This window comes from Chiloscyllium plagiosum, unplaced genomic scaffold (genome assembly GCF_037043375.1).
Source record: "Chiloscyllium plagiosum isolate Xiang-an unplaced genomic scaffold, Cpla_swu_hap1 HiC_scaffold_37, whole genome shotgun sequence".
In the NCBI taxonomy this organism is placed as follows: domain Eukaryota; kingdom Metazoa; phylum Chordata; class Chondrichthyes; order Orectolobiformes; family Hemiscylliidae; genus Chiloscyllium; species Chiloscyllium plagiosum.
In genome coordinates this window covers 1,294,174-1,315,379 of record NW_028270175.1, presented here as the reverse complement: position 1 = coordinate 1,315,379, position 21,206 = coordinate 1,294,174, and the positions used below count along the sequence as shown (strand labels likewise).

At 42.8% G+C, this 21,206-nt stretch overlaps 1 protein-coding gene across 15 annotated transcripts in view; it reads left to right on the top strand.

The window, feature by feature from the left end:
- LOC122540477 (rap1 GTPase-activating protein 1) overlaps positions 1 to 21,206 on the top strand; it is a 505,352-nt gene that overhangs the window by 396,487 nt on the left and 87,659 nt on the right. For all 15 annotated transcript variants that reach the window (XM_043676342.2, XM_043676343.2, XM_043676331.2 and 12 more), the window contains 9 exons: positions 315 to 500; positions 1,389 to 1,492; positions 2,495 to 2,573; positions 8,480 to 8,533; positions 8,718 to 8,801; positions 12,968 to 13,068; positions 15,450 to 15,579; positions 18,101 to 18,256; positions 20,321 to 20,392. In XM_043676342.2, coding sequence (XP_043532277.1) covers positions 315 to 500; positions 1,389 to 1,492; positions 2,495 to 2,573; positions 8,480 to 8,533; positions 8,718 to 8,801; positions 12,968 to 13,068; positions 15,450 to 15,579; positions 18,101 to 18,256; positions 20,321 to 20,392 — 966 coding nt within the window. The remainder of the gene's footprint in view (positions 1 to 314; positions 501 to 1,388; positions 1,493 to 2,494; positions 2,574 to 8,479; positions 8,534 to 8,717; positions 8,802 to 12,967; positions 13,069 to 15,449; positions 15,580 to 18,100; positions 18,257 to 20,320; positions 20,393 to 21,206) is intronic.

Here is a 21,206-nt window from a genome sequence, read left to right as displayed (position 1 = left end):
CCCAAGTTTGTTCTTGCCAATCACCACTATTCAATTCACCTCATCTTTGCATCTCTTAATGGCGCAACATCGAGGGCCGAAGGATCTGTACTGCGCTGTAATGTTCTATGTTCTGAGTTCTCTTTTCAATGTTGGGGAATCTAAATCGCAAACCTTCACCCAAATTCTATATTGTAGCTTGGAATATAATCCCATGTTATGCTTCCTGCCTGACTGCCCAGATGTTTGGTCCAGGTAGTGTTGAAGATCCATCTCCTTGGGTTATCACTCTTTGAGGAGGGGATGTTGGTTGACATCTCTGGTCTTTATTTTAGGTTCTCCAACGTGAGGCTCCTTATCCTATCATCCTCCTCCCTCAGTTTGGAGGTTACTGGATCGAGGGAACAAACCATGAAATCAGAAGCCTGCCTGAAACAGAGCAGCTGTCATCTCCTGCATCAAAACTCAAACTGGAGTGTAATTCTATTGCCAAGCTCTACAGGAAACATTTCTTGGGAAAGGTATGGAAAACCTGATCAAGTTGTAACATATGGAAGAATCCATTAACTGTTAATAAATAAACTCTTCTTACAAAAAAATCCAAAATGTATTCTAAAATAACAGATATATGACATCGAGGGAAATTCAAGTGGTGTCACAGTCCAGAGCACCAGTCCCGCATTTTACTTCATGCCTTCAGAAACACCTTGTTTTATTCCATCGAGTTTTAATGCCGACATCTGCAGCATTACACAATGGAACTCTCAGTCTCCATTCATAAACATATCTTAAGTACATCATAAAGGTTGCAAACATGAAAGAAATTATGTAAACTATTCACAAAATGATTTATTTTCTCAGTCACAAGTCTCCCAGTTTCACTTGTAATAAAGCAGTCCCACTGAATTAGCAAATGCGCTCTGTGCCAATGATGTGTAGCAGGAAAAGGAAGCTTCGTGAATTTGGAAATGAAAGCATGTAAGATGTGAAAAGGTTGTTTTCCCCTTGTGGCAGAGTCTAGGACCAAAGGGCATCATCTCAGAGTAAGGGGATCACACATTTAAGAGATGAGGAGGAATTTATTTTCTGAGGCTAGTGAATTCTTAGAATTCTTTACTGCGGAGGACTATCATGGCTAGGTCGTTAAGTATATTCAAGGCTGAGATAGACAGATTTTAATCAGTAAGGGAATGAAGGGTTATGGGGAAGAGGCAGAAAAACGCAGCTGAGAATGATCAGATAATCTATGATCTCATTGATTGGCAGGGCAGGCTCGATGAGCTGAGTGGCATATTCCTGTTTGGTTCCAGCTGACATGTTCAGACTCAAGCTGATCAGTGTCATTCATATGGAATGTGACATCAATCTCCTTATGAATACTTAATGTCATGTTTGTCCTTTTCGAACAGGAACATTTTAATTATTACTGCGTCGACAGTGCACTCGGCCATTTGGTATTCTCCCTCAAGTATGATGTCATTGGTGACCAGGAACACCTCCGGCTGTTGCTCAGGTGGGTCCAGGGATTTGAAATCCTGTGAGCGTATCACCCACCAACACATCCCGCACTGGGATTGGCTCATTGACAATACTCACTTCCCAGAGCAATTTGTTACAAAGGCACCATTTACAACTCCCTAAATATTCCAATTATTTCCAGCAATTTGCAAAATAATTGCCTGTATTTAGCTAGTCAAAAATCTCTGCTGATTTCAGCTGAATGTTACTCTTCAGACAGTTCCACTTGACAGGTCACACCTCACTAACATCTGGGGATGGGATAGGGAGAGTTTCTCGGGGCAGTCACTGTCCATTAGCAGACTGGCCCATTAACATCAACCTCAGCCAATGGTGGGGGCAGAGGCGAGACAAGCAGCTGGGAGCACAGAGAAATCCCTTCTGATTGGCCAGTACTGGAGTCAGACTGTCTGAGGGTGGGGTCTGGGAGTGAAGGTTAGACAATCACTCTGTTTATGGGGCGAAGGAGGGGGTCACCTTTTCCAAGGGAGGTGGCAATGGTTCACCTCTGGGAACACTGTGCCTGGTAATGTCACTGTTGCTTTTTGCTGTACAATTATTAAGTGAGAATTCCTGATTTTTAGAAATAGTTTGCCTCTTCTCTTTGGTTTGATTCTGTAAAGTGGAAAATTGATGCTAGCATCAATTCTTCAGTGAGTTTGAGGCTGTCATCTTATTCCAGGAGTTTGACTTAAACAAATTAATGTTCACTGCTGTGGGCTCAAGCCAGTGGTCAGACCTCCCAGATCATTGCTTTTATACCGTAATTTTTTTCCAGCACACATGGGTCCAATATCTGATACCTGAGTCTAATTTTCAAACCAAAATCTATTATTTTTACAGTATATCACAAGTCTCTTTAAAATTAGCAGATCCATTTACTTAAAGTCTTCATTAAAATGTGCTTGGCAAAATAATTCCCCTTTGTTTAGAAATATAAAATTTAATTATATGAAATAATCTTGTGCATAGGTTAATTTACATCTTTTCTCCACAGAACCAAACACAAAACCTACCAGGATGTTGTTCCAATATCCTGCCTCACTGAATTCCCTAATGTGGTTCAAATGGCAAAGGTGTGTATCTTTCCTGAAAAACAATAAAGTCTTTCCTGGTGAAATGTTTAAGATGGATGCACTGCAAATGTGGATATGAAACTCTGGGTTTCCTGTAGCTTAAGTAGGCTCTGTTTGGAAAGTTGTGTCATGGTGGTACTTAGAGTCATAGAGTCGTACAGCATGGAAACAGACCCTTTGGTCTGACCATAATCCCAAACTAAAGTAGTCCCACATGCCTGCTCCTGTCCCATTCCCTTTCCCATTCATATTCTTCTCTAAGTGTCTTTTAGATATTGTAATTGTACCCCCATCCACCACTTCGTCAGAAGGTTCATTCCACATGTAAACTATGCCCTGTGTAAAAAAAATTGATCTTCATGTCTTTGTTAAATCTCTCTCCTCTCACCTTAAAAATGTGCCCCCTCGTCTTGAAATCCCCGTCCTAGGGAAAATTCATCTACCATTAACCCTATCTATACACCTCATATTATATAAAGTATAATATTATATAAGGTCACCCCTCAACCCTGTACGTTCCAGTGAAAAAAGTCTCAGCCTATCCAGCCTTTCGTTATAACTCAGACCTTCCATACCTGGCAACATGCTGGTAAATCTTTTCTCAAGCCTCACCAGCTTAATAGTATCCTTCCTATAACTGGCCGACTGAAACTGGACACCCTACTCCAGAAGAGGCCTCACCAATGTCCTGTACAACCTCAACATGCCGTCCCAACTCCTATACTCAAAGGACTGAGCGATGAAGGCAAGTGTGCTAAACGCCTTTTTAATCATCCTGACGATGTGTGATGCAGCTTCAAAGAATAATGTACCTAAACCTCAGGGTTCTACGCTCTACAACTCTACCCTTGCAACCGCAGGAGGTGCAACACTTGCGCCCACACCTCCCCCCTCACTTCTCTCCAAGGCCCCAAAGGAAACTTCCATATCCGCCACAGATTCACCTGCACCTCCACCCACATTATCTACTGCATCCGCTGCAGCCGGTGTGGCCTCCTCTATATTGGGGAGACAGGCCGCCTACTTGCGGAGCGATTCAGAGAGCACCTCTGGGCCACCCGGACGAACCAACCCAATCACCCTGTAGCACAGCATTTCAAATCCCCCTCCCACTCCACCGAGGATATGCAGGTCATTGGACTCATCCACCGCCAAACCACAACAACGCGACGGTCGGAGGAGGAGCGTCTTATCTTCCGACTGGGAACCCTCCAACCACAGGGGATGAACTTGGACTTCACCAGTTTCTTCATCCCCCCTCCCCCCACCTTGTCTCAGCCGAATCCCTCCAGCCCGGCACCGCCTTCCTGACCTGCAGTCGTCTTCTTGACCTCTCCGCCTCCACCCTACTCCGACCTATCACCCTCACCTTGACCTCTTTCCATCTATCACATTTCCAACGCCCCTCCTCCAAGTCCCTCCTCCCTACCTTTTATCTTCTCCTGCTGAACACTCTCTGCTCATTCCTGAAGAAGGGCATGTGCCCGAAACGTCGAATCTTCTGTTCCCTGGATGCTGCCTGACCTGCTGTGCTGTTCCAGCAATAAAGTTTCAGCTTTGATCTCCAGCGTCTGCAGACCTCACTTTCTCCCCAACTCTACCCAAGGCCCTACCATTAATTGTATAAGTCCTACTCCTGTTTGTTTTACCAAAATGCAATACCTCACATTTATCCAAATTGAACTCCATCTGCCATTTTCAGCCCCTTGACCCATTTGATCAAGTTTTCTTATAATCTCAGAAAACCTGCTCCACTATCTACCATGGTGTCATCTACAAACTTACTAACCATGTCTTCTATATTCTCATCCAAAAAATTTAGATAAATGACAAACAAAAGAGGATACAGCACCAATCTCTGTGGAACCCCACTAGTCACAGGCCTTCAGTCTGAAAAGCAACCATCCACCATCACTCTCTGTCTCCTGCCATTAGGTCAATTATGTACTCAATTGGCAAGTTCACCCTGAATCCCATGTGATGTATCTTTACTAATTAGGCAACCATGTAGAACCTTGCCAAAGACTTTACTAAAGTCTAAGTAAACAATGTCTACTGCTCTGCCCTCATTATCATCTAAGAAGAGCCAGGAGGGGACATGAGCAGTCATCAGCAGATAGGATCAAGGAAAACTCTAAATCTTTCTACAGGTATTTCAGGAATAAAAGAATGACTAGAGATAGATTAGGGCCAATCAGAGATAGTAGTGGGAAGTTGTGCATGGAGTCAAAGGAGATGGGGGAGCGCTAAATGAATATTTTTCGTCAATACTCACACTGGAAAAAGACAATGTTGTCGAGGAGAATACTGAGATACAGGCGACTAGACTAGACAGGATTGAGGTTCACAAGGAGGAGGTGTTAGCAATTCTGGAAAATATGAAAATAGATAAGTCCCCTGGGCCACATGGGGTTTATTCTGGGATCCTTTGGGAATCCAGGGAGATTGCAGAGCCTTTGGCTTTGATTTTTATGTCGTCATTGTCTACAGGAATAGTGCCAGAAGGGAGGATAGCAAATGTTGTCCCCTTGTTCAAGAAGAGGAGTAGATACAACCCTGGTAATTATAGACCAGTGAGCCTTGTGGGTTGTGGGTAAAGAGTTGGAAAAGGTTATAAGACATAGGACTTATAATCATTTAGAGAGGAATAAGTTGAGGGATGGTCAACACGGTTTTGTGAAGAGTTGGTTGTGCTTCACACACCTTACTGAATTCTTTGAGATGGTGACCAAACAGGTGGATGAGGGTAAAGCAGTTGATATGGTGTATGTGGATATCTTTGAGGAGAAAGTGAGGTCTGAAGATGCTGGAGATCAGAGCTGAAGAAGGGCTTATGCCCGAAATGTCGATTCTCCTGTTCCCTGGATGCTGCCTGACCTGCTGCACTTTTCCAGCAACACATTTTCAGCTCTGTATATGGATATCTGTAAGGCGTTTGATAAGGTTCCCCATGGTAGGCTATTGCACAAAATACAAAGGCATGGGATTGAGGGTGATTTCATGGCTTGGATCAGAAACTGGCTAGCTGATAGAGAGTGGTGGTGATGGGAAATGTTCATCCTGCAGTTCAATTACTAATGGTGTACCACAAGGATCTATTTTGGGGCCACTGCTGTTTGTTATTTTTATAAGTGATCTAGATGAGGACGTAGAAGGATGGATTAGTAAGTTTGCGGATGAGACAAAGGTCAGTGAGTTGTAGATAGTGCTGAAGGATGTTGTAGGTTACAGAGGGACATAGGTAAGCTGCAGAGCTGGGCTGAGAGGTGGCAAATGGAGTTTAATGTGGAAAAGTGTGAGATGATTCACATTGGAAGGACCAACTGGAAGAAAGAGTTTTGGGCTATGGGCAAGATTCTTGGTGGTGGAGATGAGCAGAAAGATCTCGATGTCCACGTACATAGATCCCTGAAAGTTGCCACCCAGGCTGATAGGGCTGTTAGCTTTAATTAGTAGAGCGATTGAGTTTCAGAGCCACAAGGTCATGCTGCAGCTTTACAAAACTCTGGTGCGGCTGCACTTGGATTATTGTGTACAGTTCTGGTCCGCATTACAGGAAGGATGTGGAAACTTTGGGAAGGATTCAGAGGTGATTTACTAGGATTTTGTCTGGTATGGAAGGAAGGTCTTATGAAGAAAGGCTGAGGGACTAGAGACTGCTTTTGTTACAGAGAAGAAGGTTGAGAGATGACTTAATTGAGACATATAAGATAATCAGAGGGTTTGATAGGGTGGACAGTGAGAGCTTTTTTCCTTGGATGGTGATGGCTAGCACAAGGGGACATAGCTGCAAATTGAGGGGTGATAGATATAGGACAGATATCAGGGGTAGGTTCTTTACTCAGAGAGTAGTAGGGGCATGGAATACACTGCCTGCAACAGTAGTAGACTCGCCAACTTTAAGGGCATTTAAATGATCATTGGATAAACATATGGATGGAAATGGAATAGTGTAGGATTGATAGGCTTCTGATTGGTTCCACAGGTCAGCACAACATCGAGGGCTAAAGGGCCTGTACTGTGCTGTAATGTTCTATGTTCTAATATATCCACAATTGAAATTGGTCTCACAGGTCTATAGTTCCTCGATTTCTCCTTTTGACCTTTCTTAAACAAAGGCACAACATTAGCCACCCTCCAGTCATCAGGCACTTCACCCATCGTTCTACATCATACAAATACTTTTGCAAGGGGTCCAGCAACCTCCTCCCTTAATTCCCAGTTCTGGGATACATTAGATTAGGTCTTGGAGGTTTATCCACCTTTATATTTTCTAAGCCCTCCTGAACCTCCTCCTAAAATGTGAACTTATATCAAAACATCACTGTTTATTTCCATGCATTCTCTTGCCTCCATTTCTTTCTCTGCAATAAAAACTGATGTGAAATATTCATTCCCTCAATGGTCCAAAGTGTTCAGGCATCTCTGCCAATAGAGCCCTGGCTGGTACAGTGATTGGGTTCAATCCTGGTACCATCTCAAATCTCAAGGGCGGCAGCTTGTTGGGTGGGAGCAGCAGGTTCTGCTATTTTCAGATGTTTCCTGGTTTTAATTTCACACACTTCCCAGAGGAATGTGGTGTGGTTACCTGTTCCAGTTCCAAATGAAACTGATAACAGGGACTTGTCTGTATCTGTTTCTCTGAAGTGTTGCTCAAATTATACTGAGCTTTCTCTCAGTACTCCAGAAGGCAGCGACTGTCAGCATTAGTGACAGTCAGTATTAGTGCAGGGCAACTATCTTGCTTTGTATTTTATTTTCTGAATAAATGGTTTTGCTACTGAACTGAGAATTAGAGTGAGGTTTATAGTCAAGCAGTGATCAGACTTGGCTTTTGATTGAGGACAGACAAAACTCACTCTGAAGGAAAGCCACAGTGAGTTTATAGCAAACTTTCTGAAGCTTAACTTAAAGATTGTTTGTAATTTTTATAAATAACCTGGGTGAAGGCTGAAAAGGATATGTTAGTAAAATTGCGGATAACACTAAGGTTGGTGGAGTTGTGAATAGTGCTGAAGGATGTTGCAGCTTATAGAGGGACATAGGTAAGCTGCAGAGCTGGGCTGAGAGGTGGCAAATGGAGTTTAATGTGGAAAAGTGTGAGATGATCCACCTTGGAATGAGCAACAGGAATGCAGGGTACTGAGCTAATAGTAGGGTTCTTCCTGCCGTTGGAGATCGGAGTGATTTTAATTATCGCATGCATCTCCTTATTTCATTTAGGTTAGAAATAAATAGCAAAATATTGGAGATTATTTGGAAATACTTCTAAACACTTCAATGATTAAGAGACCAACTTAAAAAGTTTAGGTAGTTGGCATTTTAAAATTTTCACCTTGGTTTCTTGAAGACAGTGTGGAATTTTGAATAATTTTAAAAGAAACTAGCACTGCAACAACATATGGCAATTGAATGTAAGTACTGCTGATGTTGAGAAGACTCCAGAACTGCTCAGTAACTCACCCAATATCAATCTCATAGCCTGGTCACTTCACTATCATGATGGGACTGCAACAGCAAAACTCAAGGATATTTCAGTTTTGATGAGTGTGCAAAATGATCTGACTTTTTCCTGTGCTTCAAGCCATTCCTGTCAAAACTCCTCAAAATACTTTGAGTGCCATTCAAGAGAATGAGCATGTTTTCGATTGAAATCATTCAACAAGCAGCAACTCCTGTTAAGTATCATTTGTTTTACTGTGTGTGTATGTGTGTTTGTGAGACAGAGAGAGAGTGTGCGTGTGTGTTTGTGAGAGTGGAGTCCAGGTCTGTTCCAGCCTGCAGTGGTCTCCCACATTACATTGTTGATCAGTGCACACTTGTGGTAGAGGTCCTTGTGTCAGATCAATTGGTGAACAAGACCTGATGCCAGAGGTTGAGGTGATCATTTGTTTCTCTATCTGCAGCTTGTTTGTGAAGAAGTAAATGTGGACCGTTTCTTCCCTGTTTTATACCCTAAGGTAGGTCTCAATATGATTCAGATTTTCAATTCCTTTCATTCCTCTGATGTAATTTTCAGCAGAATGTTTCTGTCCCTGTTTTTTGCCCATGCTAGGAATGTTAATGTCAAAATACTATGTAGGAATGAAGTTGCATGCATTGAGCTGCCAGGAGTTTTGTCACACTTTCTTCTGTATTTTACAGGCCTCACGGTTAATTGTAACATTTGATGAGCATGTCATCAGCAACCATTTCAAGTTTGGGGTTATTTATCAGAAGTTTGGCCAGGTGAGTGCTTTGTGCTGTATCAGAAGTCTACTAGGTCCTCTTGTTGGATTGATAGTGCAGTACAGTAAGATTTCTAATGATTCCTTTATTGCTGTGCTGTAGGATCTTGTGGGCCTCATTCCCCTACTTATTTTTATTTCAAAAATATACATTATTCATAAAAATATCTTTACATATACACATAGTCACTAAAGCGGTTCAGTTTTGTACCAGAGCATATGAGAAAGCAAACAAACATTGGAGCTATCCAACAAACAAACCAAAGGTATTTGTTATCTGTACAAGAGTTTATTTACAAATGTTTTAGGCACCAAGAAGGTCCAATAACTGAACAGACCCCCATTTAACTTCAGCAGGAAAACCTCAGACAGTGGTCTTTCCCCACTGTACCTTGGCAGCAACTGCCCCAGCACGTAGTCCTGGACCTTGGAATGTGCCAGACTGCAACACTCGGTCAGGGTCAACTCCTTCAGCTGGAAGACCAAAACATTTCAGGCAGATCAAAGTGTATCTTTCACTGAGATGATGGTCCTCCAGGCGCTGTTTATGTTTGTCGCAATGTGCGTCCCGGGGAACAGCCTGTACAGCACAGAGTCCCACGTCACAGAGCTGCTCGGGATGAACCTTGACAAAAGCCACAGCATCTTTTTCCTGAGTTCCTTTGCAAAGGCACATTCCAGCAGGAGATGTGTAACAGTCTCTACCTTCACCCCCCTCCACAGCCACTTCGAGGGCAGTGTGCAGTGGTGTAGACCAACTAAGCGTACATGAAGGATCTCACAGGCAGTGCCCTCCTCCCAACCAGCCGAGCGATGTCCTACTGCTTGTTGGAAAGTTCTGGCAATGAGACATTCTGCTGAATAACTTTGACAGTCTGCTCAGGGAACCGTTCAACAGGATCCACCCTCTCCTTTTCCCGAAGGGTCTTGAGGACGATACAAGCTGACCACTTCCTGATGGACTGATGGTCAAAGATGTTTCTTTTCCACAAATTTCTCCATGAGGGACAGATGATACAGAATGGTCCAACCACTTTTAGCATTCTGTGGCACAAGGCCAGTCCCATCCTTCCCAACACTGGGGATAGGTAGAACCTCTGTTTGTAGTGACACTTGGTGTTTGTGTACCGACAATCTATGCAGAGATTGATGCAGCTACACATAAAGATGGCCATCAGGATAAGGAAGACGTTGGGTACGTTCTCCCCGCCCCCTCCCACCCCCCACTCCTTATCCAGTGATTTGTACATGGTATTCCTGAAGACGCCATGTGGAAGGTGGCTTGGGTGACTGAAACAGTACAGTGTTGGGGAATGGGCCAGACCTGCACAACATACAAGTCACACCTGACAGCCATCACAGTCAGAAAGCAATCACAAGAAAACAGTCAGTCTAGTCTAACACACATGGCACCATTTTAAAACAGAGTTCAATTCACAATGAAAGAAGTTTAAAAATGGGCTGACTTTGAAATTCGAGCACCCCTCTGATTACAGCCACCTCAGAATGAGCTTCCAATACAGCCATCCTGTCATTATACAGTGGAGTGTGAAGAGTGGTTGTTTATTCTGTACCAATCTCATCTTTTATCGAAAAAGGTTTGTGTGCTTTTAGTGAAAGGTGGAAATAAAGGCAATCCTTATATTTTACGAGAACGAGAACAATGGGTTGCAAGAAGTGCTGCATATCTCCTTTCTCACATTTTTATGCAGCTGCAGCATATTACAAATGGTACTTCAGCCTTTCAAAGGAGCCTTTGAAATCTGAGCAGCATGAGGATCATCGAATGTAAACTTTCAAATAATTAATTCTGTCCTATATTTAAATGCATTTTCCTTCTCTCTGTATAGCCTTTCCAGATCCATCTTGAATGACAATGACTCTCACACTAATTCAGTAGGATTTAAAGAATGTTTCTTTATATTAGCAGAGAAACAGTCATCAGAACAGTATGCATTTAATCATAAAATAATATGAATGTTCAACATTAATAAATAGGATATAAGTCTGTACAATCAGGATCAGCATCACTTTTACTTTGTTCAGCCTCTTGTAGTCTTAGTAACAATCTGAAGGCAGAATAGTCTTTTGTTTTTTTTAACAAAATATATTCAATATGGATGTAAGTTTGCTCGTGGAGCTGGAAAGTTCGTTTTCAGATGTTTCGTCACCATACTAGGTGACATCATCAGTGAGTCTCCGGTGAAGCACTGGTGGTATGGCCTGCTTTTTATTTGTGTTTAGGTTTCCTTGGGTTGGTGATGTCATTTCCTGGTTTTTTTTCCAGGGTGTAAATGGGATCCAAGTCAATGTGTTTGTTGTTAGAGTTCAGGTTGGAATATTCTAGAATATTCAATATATTCTTAATAAGAAATATGCAATAATTTTAACTTACTGTTAATTGACCACTTTACCAATTTTTTGTAGAGTGTAAATGTAGTGGGGAGGCAAGAGCCTAGTGGTAATATTGGCTAAATTATTAACCCAAACACCCAGGTGAACTTCTGGGACCCCAGGTTTGAATCCTATAGGTAGAATTTGAATTTAGTAAATTAATCTGGAATTAAGAGTCTAATGATGATCATGAAACTGTTATTGATTGTTGGGAGGTTGAAGCGCTTTAAGGAAGGAAACTGCCGTCCTTACCTGGTCTGACCTACATATAACCCCAGACCCACAGCAAAGTAGTTGACTCCTAACTAGGTTAACAACTTGGGATGGACAATGAAAGCTGGCCTAGTCAGTGATGCTTCTATCCTGTGAATGGATTTAAAATAAAACAAAAGACCTGTGTTTATATAGCACCATTTAGGATGCCCCAAAAGCTTCACTGTCAAGGATGTAGCTATTGTTATAATGAGATGAAGGCAGGGACTTAAACATCCTTTATAAAGTACAATCTGCAATACCCTCAATTACCATAATCTTCCCAAGGTATCAGTACTCAACACCAAGGTTCACACATTCCACTGTTCACCATGCCTCCAGCTGACAAGCCCCTAAATTCTAGAATTTTGTTCGGAACCTCTCTACCTCTCTCCTCCTTTAACACATTCCTTAAAATGTAAGTCTCTGACCTAGCTTTTGGTCATCTGTCCTAATGTCTCCTTATGTGGCTCAATGTCACATTTTGTTTTGATAACAATAATGTGAGCACTTTGGAATTGTTTATGTTGTTAAAGGTGCTATACAGATGTAGGTTGTTGCTCTGCTGATGCAGGAATTGTTGTAATCGAAGAGTGAAATCCCCATTCTGCTTGCTTTGAAATTTGACAAGGCACAGGGAGATCTCCCGAACCAGCTGAAATACAATGAGCTAACGTTACGAAAGCAACATTTCCCAAAATTTTGCAGATGAAAATCTGAACTTAAAATATCCCCTCATTTTAATATGATCAAAAAATTCGCAGGGCTAGTTTTATATTTTGTACTTTGGTGAAAAGACAAATTACTAAAATGACCATTAGGCTCTTGCCTCCCCACTACATTTATATTTGACAAAAAAATTGGCAAAGTAGTCAATTAACAATAAAGTAAGTTAAAATTATTGCATATTTCTTATTAAGAATATATTGAATATTCTAGAAATATGGTATTCCAACCTGAACTTAATCAACAAACAAATTTTATTAAATAGAATGTTTTGACCAATGTTTGTCCCTCCATAATGGTGAGAGCCTGGCATATCTGTGGATCAGATGTTATTTGCCACTTGTCAGCCCAAGCCTGGATATTGTTGAGGGCTTGTTCCACATGGACGTGGACTGCCTCAGTGTCTGGGGAGTCATGAATGGTGCTGAATATTACACAATCTTTGGTGAACATGCCCACTTCTGATCTTATGATGAGGGGAAGGTTATTGATGAAGGAGCTGATGATGGATCCTGCTCACCCACACTATCTGGATTGGGCCATCCCATTTTGTAATACTGTAATACAAAAAAATGGAAATTAAACCACTAGAATTCTTTTAATCCAAGATCTACAGGTTCAAAAATTTAGACATGGTGATGTGAAAATATTCAAAGGTAATCCTGTATTTTTTAAAATAAGTATAAATACCACAAGTTAGTTGGAATATTTGACTAGGCTTAACACTATTGAATTCTAGCAGACAACCACAGCAAAAGACAGGAAAAGTCAAAATTATTTTTGCTTGTATAACAGACTTCAGAGGAAGAGTTATTTACCAACAATGAGGAAAGCCCTGCCTTTGTCGAGTTCCTGGAACTGCTCGGTGAGAAAGTTGAGCTTCAGGACTTCAAAGGGTGAGTTTTGTTTAGGTACTGTACTGACCAGATTTATAACTTTTGTTCACATTGTGATCACTGGAGAGGGGCAAAAATAGCATTAATGTGCACTGACCCTGTTTCTAATCACCAAACAGCCAATTGGAGAATCCCTGCAGTGTGGAAGCAAGCCAATTGGCCCATTGAATGTCTGAAGAGCATCCCACTCAGACCCAACCCCCTACCCTTGTATTTACCATGGTTAACCCACCTAGCCTGCACATCCTTGGACACAGGACAATTTAGCATGGTCAATCCACCCTAACCTGCACACCTTTGGGCTGTGGGAAGAAACCCTGAAATTTCTCAAACATCACATTCGGGCAGTGAAATTAAACAAAATAGTCACAATTTGAAGACTGTGTACTGGATCACATGGATTGAGTACAAAACAGTTCAGTCTAATTCATTTGTTCATTGGTTCATTTTTCATGACAATGCCCTGACCAATCAAAGTCAAGTTGCCTGCCCTGAAATCAAAAGAAGGCTTAGCTGTTAATTGTCAATCATCAATAGCTGCTGAATTTTCCAGGGCAATACCTCATCCTCTGAGAATCTACTTGCAGTCAATCAGCCACCTCTTCTCTTTCAGGATAAATGTCAGTTTTCTCCACGAATACAAGATGAAAAGCTTTAACAAAGTGTGTGTTTTGTTCAGCAATGCTAAGAATTGTTGTTTATGCAAGAAATGTGCCTACAAGCTAACAGTTCCATTCTGTGTAAATCCAGAGCTACCCCTTAAAAATCCATTTGTAAACCTTGAGCAAAATAATAGAGACTGAGCTGTTTTATACTCAATCCATGTGACCCTGAACACAGTTACACATCATTAGACAGTCTTGAATTTGTGATTATTTTGCTTAACTTCACAGCCAGATAGTGAGGCGGGAGAAACACCAGAGACTGTACTGATTCTAATGATTTGCAGGTGGGGACCAAAGGTAATTTTTCTAAATTTGAGAAAGTTGCAAAGCTAAGTAGAAATATTTGTTGTGATGAAGATATAAAATATCTTTGGGAAGAGTTGTACAAAAACAGAGTATCTGGAATATAATGTAAAAGTGTGAAGTTATTCACTTTGGGAGGAGGAACAAATGGGCAGTGTTGTTTAGATTAGAAAGTGTAGATGTGCAAAGGCACCTATATTGTCCTTGTCGATAAGTCATGGAAGTCTAACTTACAGGTGCAGCAAGCTACTGGGGGGTAGGGAGGTGCTGCTAACGGGCTGTTAGCCTTTATGAAAAGATGTTTTCTGAACAGGAACAATGAAGTATTGCGTCAATTTTATAGGACTCAGTTAGACTGTGCCTGGAGTACTGTGCACAGTTTTGGTCTCCTTCTCTCAGGCAAGATGTTATTGTCATAGAGTGAGTGCAGTGAAAGTCCACCAGACTGGTTCCTGGAATGGTGGGACTGTTCTAGAAAGAGAGATTAGGCAAACTGAGCCTGTATTCTCCAGAGTTCCAAATGATGAGAGGTGATCTCATTGAAACCCACAAAATACTTAAAGAGATAGAAGGGTAGATGCAGGAAAGAAGTTTCCCTGATTAAGGAGTCTAGAACTGGGGGCATAATTTAAAATTAAGGGGGTTTTCGCCATCAAAATAACCTACTTTCTATTTATCCTCTCAAATTAGATTCCCCACAGTGTGGAAACAGGCCCTTCGGCCCAACAAGTCCACACCAACCTTCCGAAGAGCAACCCACTCAGACCCATTCCCCTACGTTTACCTCTTCACTTAACACCACGTGCAAGTTAGCTCGGCCAATTCACCTAACCTGCACATTTTTGGACTGTGGGAGGAAACCGGAGCAAACCCACGCAGATACGGGGAGAATGTGCAAACTCCACACAGACAGTTGCCTGAGGCAGGAACTGAACCTGGGCCTCTGGTGCTTTGAGGCAGCAGTGCTAACCACTGTGCCACCGTGCCGTTTACTTCAATCACATTAGTCCGTAATCTTCTATTCGACTTAGTCTCAGCAAACTCTGCCTATAATTTAAGCTTTTAATTTTTAGCGTTAAATTTGTGGGAGAGCAGTGGTTTCAGGATCATCAGGCCTCTCTCCTGATGAAGGGCTTTTGCACGAAACGTCAATTTTCCTGCTCCTCGGATACTGCCTGGCCTGCTCTGCTTTTCCAGCACCACTCTAATCTTGTTTCAGGATCAATGTTTGCAGGGAACCCAGGGTGGGGGGGTGAAAGTTTAATGCTTCTTCCTGACATGCTTTAATCTACCATCTGAGAAGAGATGGCAATCCATTAAAGACGGGTTACAAAATATTACATGTAAAGGACACATTGGAAGATTACACTGTGCTAGCTGCCCCTTGTATTAATGATATCCTTTGTTCCTCAGCTTTCGTGGAGGCCTGGATGTTGCACATGGTCAAACAGGAACAGAGTCGGTTTATACCAAATTCAGGAGCAAAGAGATTATGTTCCATGTTTCCACAAAGCTCCCGTACACTGAAGGTGATGCACAACAAGTAAGTCTGGGCTTACACAGTTAGGAACAAATGGCTTTGTGATCATTCTTAATGCTCACAGTTTAGGGTCTGTTCTGGAGAAAGTACAAAGCAAACCAATTGAATCATATCAATATTCCCACTCTCCATCCCCACCTTGTCCTATCTCCAGATATTCGAATGGCTGACTGGGTGCGGATACTGCTTGATCCTGCCCTGAGCTTCATGAGCAGCAAGGGAATGCGAGCAGGTTTGCACAGGGTTAGCAGGTCTCCGTGACCCGGGCTGGAAGTGGGGAGAAAGGTGTAAGATACAAACTGCTGCTCCCATCCTCTAGTTTGATGCTTTTTGGCTGCACTGCTACAGTCTGAGGGCATGTAACCAATCATAAAGCTTTGCTTGAGGATCAGCTGACAAAAGCAACATTAGAAGTGTTTTCTGCTTAATACATCAATTCAAGGAAAAGCTCATTACAATTTGAGCTTTTCTAACACTCTGGTGAAATTGTGGAGATCAACATTTTGGAAGAGTTCCATTAACTATGTCAGAGATTTTAGTCGCTGTTCCTTCTGATTCTTTGTGCATTCAACCCCCTCCTAGTTTCAGTGAGTAAACTTACTGAATCATTTCATCTCCAAGTCAGCTGAATCTTTTCAGTAGTGTGTGTTTGAGAGTTTAGAGCATGTGTGAGAGGGAAAGATGTTGTCACAGGCTATGTCTGTTTCAGAGCCAGTCTGCAGGGCTGTGCCTCCCTGCGCTCAGTCAGGAGTCGAGTGCTGAATCGCCTGTTTAATGTATATAAACGGTATAGCACTCTTCAGAACTACCAGCTTGCTAGTGAATGGCACAGTAAGCTGTCGTGGTAACCCACTGTCCTTTCATGTTTCCTTCTATCTTTTCCCTGTATTCCAATCTGTAAGTTTCCAATGATGAGTCTACATTGTTGCATAAAAACATCAGCGAAGCAGAGTCAGTGGCCAGAGAAATACTCATGATTACTTCTGAAAGTCTGATTACCGTAGAGGAGAGCAAACTAATAAGAGCTGATTTGACAGAGGTGTTTAAAATCTTGAATACTAACAAGAGAAACTGCTGCCAATGGCTGTTGATTGAGCACAGAGGTGATTGGCTAGAGAAGCAGCAGGGACTTGAGAAAGTATTTTTATGCAGCAAGTGTTTTGAGTTTGAAGAGTACTGCCTTATATCACAGCAGATACAGATTCAAAAACAAAAATGTAAATTGCTGGAAAAGCCCAGCAGGTCTGGCAGCATCTGCGGAGAGAAATCAGAGTTAACCAGAATTCTGAGGAAGGGTCACTCGACCTGAAACGTTAACTCCGATTTCTCTCCACAGATGCTGCCAGACCTGCTGAGCTTTACCAGCAAACAGCATCTGCAGCTCTTTTGGTTTTTATTTGGATACAGACTCAAAATCAACTATTAAAGAGAAGTTAGATAAATGCTTCAGGGAAAATGCAGTGATGAAACCAGATTTGTGGAAAAAATGTGACTCTCTTTGAAAGAATCAATAAAGACACTATGGACCTCCTTCTGTGCTGCACTACCCCAGGTTTCTGGGTCAAAATGTTTGTAATCTTTAAGCTGTTCTGCTATTTTATGCAGTGGGTTAGAATGATCCAGAATGATCTACATGATAGGGCAGCAGGCTAGTACGATGGGACATAGCTTTAAATTGAGGGGTGATAGATATAGGACAAATGCCAGAGGTAGTTTCTTTACTCAGAGAGTAGGAGGGGCATGGAATGCACTGCCTGCAACAGTAGTAGACTCGCCAACTTTAAGGGCATTTACATGGTCATTGGATAGACATAGGAATAAAAATGAAATAGTGTAGGTTAAATGGGCTTCAGATTGATTCCAGAGGTCGGTGCAACATCAAGGGCTGAAGGGCCTGTAATGTGTTGTAATGTTCTATGTAAAAACTTTCAGAACAGAATTGCAGAAATACAAAAATGAAAAATGACCCTAGTCCACTGGGGGGAATGTGGGTATGTGGCTGTAATTGGATCGCCCTTTTAAAGAGTATGCATAGCTGTGATGGACTGAATGGCACCCTTTGTGAGGTATAGCACAATAAAATGGTTCTGTAACACAGGGACTGTATATGGACTGCTGTGTAACACAGGGACTGTATGTGCACTGCTTCTGTTATCGATTTGGGCAGAGCAGAGGGAGCACAGAAGAAATGATTGAGTATTTTGAAATGTTGGTTTTACTGGCTGAGTACCATCTGACAGGCTGAGCCTTTAGCAACGTGGAGTTCCTGTGTTAATATCTGTTCCATGCCAACCACGACTGTTTCTGTGATAAGTGACTTTCTTGATTTAAAACAACAATGTGTTCAATTATTGGTGTGAAATATACTCGAGAGTGAGTTTACAATGAGCGCATACATTTAAAATACAAAATCAATTTAAATAGTCATCCACTGCTCACCTCTATCTCTTAACTGTATGCTCAAACTGATATCTGTGATGTATGTTTATGGATTCATAGACACGCGGCTTGTTTCTCTATTCAGCTTCAGAGAAAACGACATATAGGAAACGACATTGTGGCCATCGTCTTTCAGGATGAAAACACCCCGTTTGTGCCAGATATGATAGCATCTAACTTCCTGCACGCTTACATTGTTGTCCAGCTGGAAAGCCCCTGCAGCAGCAACACCATGTACAAGGTAACCCTGGTCTGCAGCCAGGAGTTCTGTTTACCACCAATGGCTCATTCATCCCATTTATTGTGACTAATTTTTATTATTAGGGCCCACCATGGCACTATCTCATTTCTGGAGACTCACTCTCAAAATGGCTACATAATACACTGATATGTTTTACTCTGAATTCAGTAAATCCCGGAGTAAGCGATCATGGGCGGCACAGTGGTTAGCACTGCTGCCTCACAGCACCAGAGACCTGGGTTCAATTCCACACTCAGGTGACTGTCTGTGTGGAGTTTGCACACTCTTCCCTTGTCTGCATGGGTTTCTGCCAGATGCTCTGGTTCACTTACACAGTCCAAAGATGTGCACTTTGGGATGGATTGGCCATGCTACTTTAGCCCATAGTGTTCAGAGATGTGCAAGATAGTTGGATTAGCCATGGGAAATACAGGGTTACAAGGAGGGTGTGGGTCGGATGCTTTTCGGAGGGTTAGATTTTAGATTAAGATTACTTACAGTGTGGAAACAGGCCCTTTGGCCCAACAAGTCCACACCGACCCGCCAAAGCGCAACCCAGCCAGACCCAGACCCCTACTTTTACCCTTCACCTAACACTACGGGCAATTTAGCATGGCCAATTCACCTAATCTGCACATTTTTGGACTGTGGGAGGAAACCGGAGCACCCAGAGGAAACCCACGCAGACACGGGGAGAATGTGCAAACTCCATACAGAGAGTCACCTGAGGCGGGAATTGAACCCGCGTCTCTGGCGCTGTGAGGCAGCAGTGCTGACCACTGTGCCACCGTGACGGATTTGATGGGCCAAATGGCCTGCTTCCATACTGTGGAGATTCTGTCTCATAAAAACTTATATAATTCCAACAGGACAAGGTGGGGTAAATGCTGGAAGGTAGTTTCCAATGGTGGGTGAGTCCAGAAACAGGGGGTGACAGTCTAATGATATGGGGTAGGCCATTTCGGACCAAGATGGGGAGACATTTCTTCACCCAAAGCATGTGGATTTCTCAAACATAGATCGTGGTTGAGACTGAAACAGTGAATGTTTTCAAGAAAGAGTTAGATATAGGTGTTAGGGCTGAAGGAACTAAAGGGTATGGAGAGTAAGTAGGAGCCTGAGTTGGATGAGCAGCCGTGATAGTGGAGTAGGCTCGAAGGGCCAAATGGCCTACTCCTGCTCCTATTTTGTATGTTTCTGTGTCTCTATCCTCCTGATGGTTATCCAATGCAGGAGGTGACTGCTGGAAACACAAGAATGTGCACATCTCCTGACAGCCAGCATCTAAACTTGGCAGCAATGCTCCAAACCGTTAAATAACCAATGGTTACTCAAAATCCAAATTCCCAGGCAGCAGAACGTTGATGGGAAGAAAGCAGTGAGTGATGGGAGATTCACTGTCTGTCTCTAAATGAACACTTTCAAAAGGAAGGAACTCACAAAGGGAAGAGGAATTAGGAAGTGTGATAAATTGATCTCAAAACTTTTCTCCCTCCACTCCAGTCGGATTCCCTGGTGGAAACATTGAGAAAGGATTTCAAGATGGGAAGAGCAGCTCAGGCGTCTCTTTGTTTAAATAGAGTGACAACATGGTGCCATGTGCTCCTATTCCACAGAAACTGAAAACCTCACCTCAAAATTCCCAAAAATCCAGGCAGTTCCTTTTGTTTTATAACCACACTGCTCAGAGGTATAATGACACACCTCTGGAGTCAGTGGGACTTGAAAGCAGGCTTCCTGACTCAGAGGTAGGCATTTCCCCTTTATTGGTACAACCTAACACATAACTCTGCTAGCAATGCCAGCGCGACAGTGTTACCAGATTATGTCATTGGGTTGGAGAACTCTCCCATATAAAGAACTGAAAAAGTTTGTCAGTAAGATAGGAGATTCTCTGAGATTCGATTATAAATATCTGCACTTCATTCATTCACTCATTACGCCTCCAGAACCTTCCGGCTTTGCACAGTATTATTTTTGACAGCTGCTCACTTGGTAGTTTGCACCAAATCACTAGCCTGTGGTATCTCCAGAAGCTATCTCACCAGCTCCTCTACTTCTCAGGTCTCCGTCACAGCAAGAGATGATGTTCCATTCTTTGGTCCTGCACTGCCCGATCCAGCTGTGTTTAGAAAGGTAACTGCTTAATCCACATGGACTTGAAATTATTCTGAGCACTGATGTGTATGAATACATAATAGGTTTGTATGGAATTATCCCACTGACTAATCTCACAGAATTCACTCTTAATCAATTGATTTCTCCAACTTTCTGTCTCGAAGACATTAATAGTATGAACTTGTGTACAAAGCAGAACAGTTTGGTCTGAGGAGTATACCTGCATTGCAGCATTGCATCAAGGAGGCCCATTCCATCAACAAAAATCAAGAACAGACATCTTTCTCTCTCTCTCTCTCTCCCTCTCTCTCTCCCTCTCTCTCTCCCTCCCTCTCTCCCTCCCTCCCTCCCTCTCTCTCTCCCTCCCTCTCTCCCTCTCTCTCTCTTTCTCTCTCTCTCTCTCTCCCTCCCTCCCTCCCTCTCTCTCTCTCTCTCTCTCTCTCTCTCTCTCTCCCTCTCTCTCCCTCCCTCCCTCCCTCTCTCTCCCTCCCCCCTCTCTCTCCCTTCCTCTCTCTCTCTCCCTTCCTCCCTCTCTCGCTCCCTCTCTCCCTCCCCCTCCCTCTCCCTCTGTCTTTCTCCCTCTGTCTTTCTCCCTCTGTCTTTCTCCCTCTGTCTTTCTCCCTCTGTCTTTCTCCCTCTGTCTTTCTCCCTCTGTCTTTCTCCCTCTGTCTTTCTCCCTCTGTCTTTCTCTCTCTCCCTCCCTCTGTCTTTCTCTCTCTGTCTTTCTCTCTCTCCCTCCCTCTCCCCCTCTCCCTCTGTCTTTCTCTCTCCTCTCCCCCTCCCTCTCCCCCTCCCTCTCCCCCTCCCTCTCCCCCTCCCTCTCCCCCTCCCT